The sequence below is a fragment of the Puntigrus tetrazona genome, unplaced genomic scaffold (assembly GCF_018831695.1).
Source record: "Puntigrus tetrazona isolate hp1 unplaced genomic scaffold, ASM1883169v1 S000000289, whole genome shotgun sequence".
Classification (NCBI taxonomy): domain Eukaryota; kingdom Metazoa; phylum Chordata; class Actinopteri; order Cypriniformes; family Cyprinidae; genus Puntigrus; species Puntigrus tetrazona.
In genome coordinates this window covers 1-3,280 of record NW_025047949.1, presented here as the reverse complement: position 1 = coordinate 3,280, position 3,280 = coordinate 1, and the positions used below count along the sequence as shown (strand labels likewise).

At 40.9% G+C, this 3,280-nt stretch overlaps 1 protein-coding gene across 1 annotated transcript; it reads left to right on the top strand.

Annotated features, from left to right (window-relative positions):
* The first annotated feature begins 303 nt into the window (after positions 1-303).
* Positions 304-3,265, top strand: si:ch1073-209e23.1 (formin-2). Its single transcript, XM_043231281.1, has 3 exons — positions 304-608; positions 2,273-2,324; positions 2,477-3,265. The coding sequence occupies exons 1-3, from the start codon at positions 587-589 to the stop codon at positions 2,808-2,810; spliced, it is 408 nt and encodes a 135-aa protein (XP_043087216.1). The 5' UTR covers positions 304-586; the 3' UTR covers positions 2,811-3,265.
* The last annotated feature ends 15 nt before the right edge of the window (positions 3,266-3,280 follow it).

The window sequence follows — 3,280 nt, the reverse complement described above, 5'->3', positions numbered from 1 at the left end:
TCTGTGTGTGTGTCTCTGTGTGTGTGTCTCTGTGTGTGTGTCTCTGTGTGTGTGTGTGTCTCTCTCTGCGTGTGTGTGTCTCTCTCTGCGTGTGTGTGTGTGTGTCTCTCTCTGCGTGTGTGTGTGTGTTTGAGGCCCAGTGTAATTTCCCCATTAAATTTTTTATGGGTGCATTTTTTTTTTTTATAAAAAAACCATTGTGAAATATTATAATTTAAAGTAGCTGTTTTCTCTCCGTGTGATGAAGTGTAATTTATTTCTGTGATTTTCAGTCTTCAGAGTCATATGATCAGAAATCAGAATAATATACAGATTTTTCTGCTTGGTTTTTACATTTTATTTCATAAATACCGTTTTCTAAGTGAAACACATGAAGGGCCTCGTTTATGAAACACGAGTGGAATCAGTTCATAAGCTCCACTTTCTGTATGAATGAACTGATTTCTTGTGTTTGGTGAATGAGGCCCGGTGTGTGTGAGAGACTGTTTTCTGAATGTGAGCGTTGTGTTTCCCAGCATGCACTGCGGAGGTGGACAAGGTGTGCTCGGTCTCCACTGAGGAGCATCTGCAGCCGTTCAAAGAAAAGATGGAGGCGTTCGTGAGTGAAGGTGAGTGAGTCTGACGACGTGGGAATGATCCTCGGACTCGCTGAAGTGTGACTGGTGTCAATTAAACGAGGGATTCCTGGGATTCCTGCCGTGTCTCTCCGGAGGATCGGCTTGATTCAGCCGGAGCAGGTTTACTAATGTTTCCTGACCTCTAGAGCCGCGAGCATGAGATTCTGCTGACCCCGACTCACATTAATCTGAGTCCCTGACCCACTGGACCTGAGGTCTGCCCACACACACACACAGAGAGACGCACACACACACTCACAGATGCACACACTCACAGACACATACACACGCACTCACACGCACGCACAGACACTCACAGACGCACACACACTCTGCACACACTCACAGACACACACACATACACACTCTGCACACACACAGACGCACACTCACACATACTCTACATACACACTCAACACACACAGACACTCACTCCCTCACACACTCGTTGTTTCTATGTTTTATGGGGACTCTTCATAGGTGTAATGTTTTATTCTGTACACACTGTGTGTGTGTTATTGTTCTCTTCCAGGAAACTACTCATGTTTTTACATTCTCAAAAATGTAATCCTGTATGTTTTATTAGTTAGTTTCCTCATGGAGACCTAAAAAAATCCCCAAAAGGTCAACATTTACTGGTACTCCTATCATTGTGGAGACATTTGGTCCCATAACATGATAAATACCACACACACACACACACACACACACACACACACACACACATCAGGACTGTCTCTGTGAGTGTGTGTGTGTGTGTGTGTGTGTGTGGGGATTTGTGGTTTTTCATGGTGTCAAACTTTTAACTACTACCAGCCTCAATTTATCAAAGAGCATCTTCTGTCTTGACCGCCGCTGACCTCTGCCCTTCTGAGGAAGCCTCTCATTGTCTTCTCACCAGAAAGAGACTAAATCTCATAAAGATACAAATGTATTTGTGTGAGACTGAAAGTGTGTGTGTTTCAGTATGTGCCATATATATTTGTATCTGTCTATCTTATTAAATATACAAATTATTTATACATATTGTTTTATTACTAATAAATGAATGTAAACTAATTTAAATGAATTTCGTGTCTGTGTAGTGGACAGGATGTTCACTAATGAGTCATAAATTACATTATTTTCACCCTTCCTCTCATAATATATTGTTTTGACTCGTGTATAACTGGGCAAATGACTGGAATAAGTGGGTCGTTAGCGGCTAGCCGTGCTTTTTCTGCCAGTTACAGCTTATTAGCAAAAACATTCTGTTCTGTCCACGACATATCAGACACAGACAGGAAAGATCACCTTTATTTGAAGGAACTATACTGTTTATACCTTACTCTGTGTGTGTGTGTGTGTGTGTGTGCGTGCGCGCACAGATCTTCTCTATATATGTATGTGTGGGGTTTTTTTTTTGTTTTTACCTATATTTTATTATATAGTACTGCTTTTATAAATGCAATATGTACATTTTATAAGTGTACTCATACAATAGAAAAGTTTGAACCCCAAAAATATTGTTAATGTTATTAACTGAGGAAATGCTTTATTGTTTTCTGTAGAGCTGCTTTTTAAAATCAGTTTGTATGGTATAAATAAATGTGACTTAAATCTGATTAGACAGTTTATTTGTAATTTCTTTTGTCTTTTTTTTTTTTTTTCTACAGCAAAAACAGAGCTGGAAAGTCAAGAGAAGCAACTCAATGACACCCACAAAATGTAAGGCATTCTCACACACACACAGAGACACACACACACACACACACACACACACACTGATTTCTGTGTTTTAAAGCTGCGTCGTCTGAAAGGTTTAAACGCAGCGCTCTGAAGATCTTGCTGGGATTTCTTTGTGCTGGTGTGTGTCTCAGGTTCCTGGAGCTCTGCGTGTTCTTCTCGGTGAAGGCCAAGAGCGGAGAGAAAGAGGTTTCACCGAACACCTTCTTCACCGTCTGGCACGAGTTCTCCACAGACTTTAAAGACACTTGGAAGAAGGAGAACAAGCTCATTCTGCAGGAGAGGTATGTCAACACACACTTTCCTGGAGCGGAGTCAGGAATGCTCCTCTTCAGAGATACCCGTGAGACTGTAATATCAGAAATAAAGCTTGTTCATGTTTATTCACTAATAACACTGCTCTATTTCACCAGTCGTTGCATCACCAAGCGACGCTGCTGTTTTCAACGAGTTGATGTGATTCAGTAAGAATCAGCAGATCACAGAAGAAAGCGTTTCATATGATTTGCTATTTTTTATTTTTTTTTATTTACATTTTCATGATCCAGCTCTCTATGGATCACCATTAGGTGTCAAAAATACCTTGACTAATGATCTACGAAGTTATGTTACAGTAAAAATATTTCAAAATCTTTTTTTTTCGAACTTTCGAACATGACAGTTTCACTTATTACTGAGCAGCTGAAGCATGGAAAACCACTCGTTTTCTTCTTAAAGTAGAAGTTTGTGCGAGTAAAACCGCTCTGGAGTGATTTAATGCAGCTTCACCTCAGATACCTGAGCAGACACAGGTGCATCATGGGACGCGGTCTGCTTCAGAGACTGATGAGCAACGCTTTGTTCTGACACTGAGAAGTGGACTGAACGGCATTCCTCGAATTAGACGCTCTCGCACGCCAGTCAATCTCCCAGAGTAATCTCCCAGTGTGTGTGTGTGT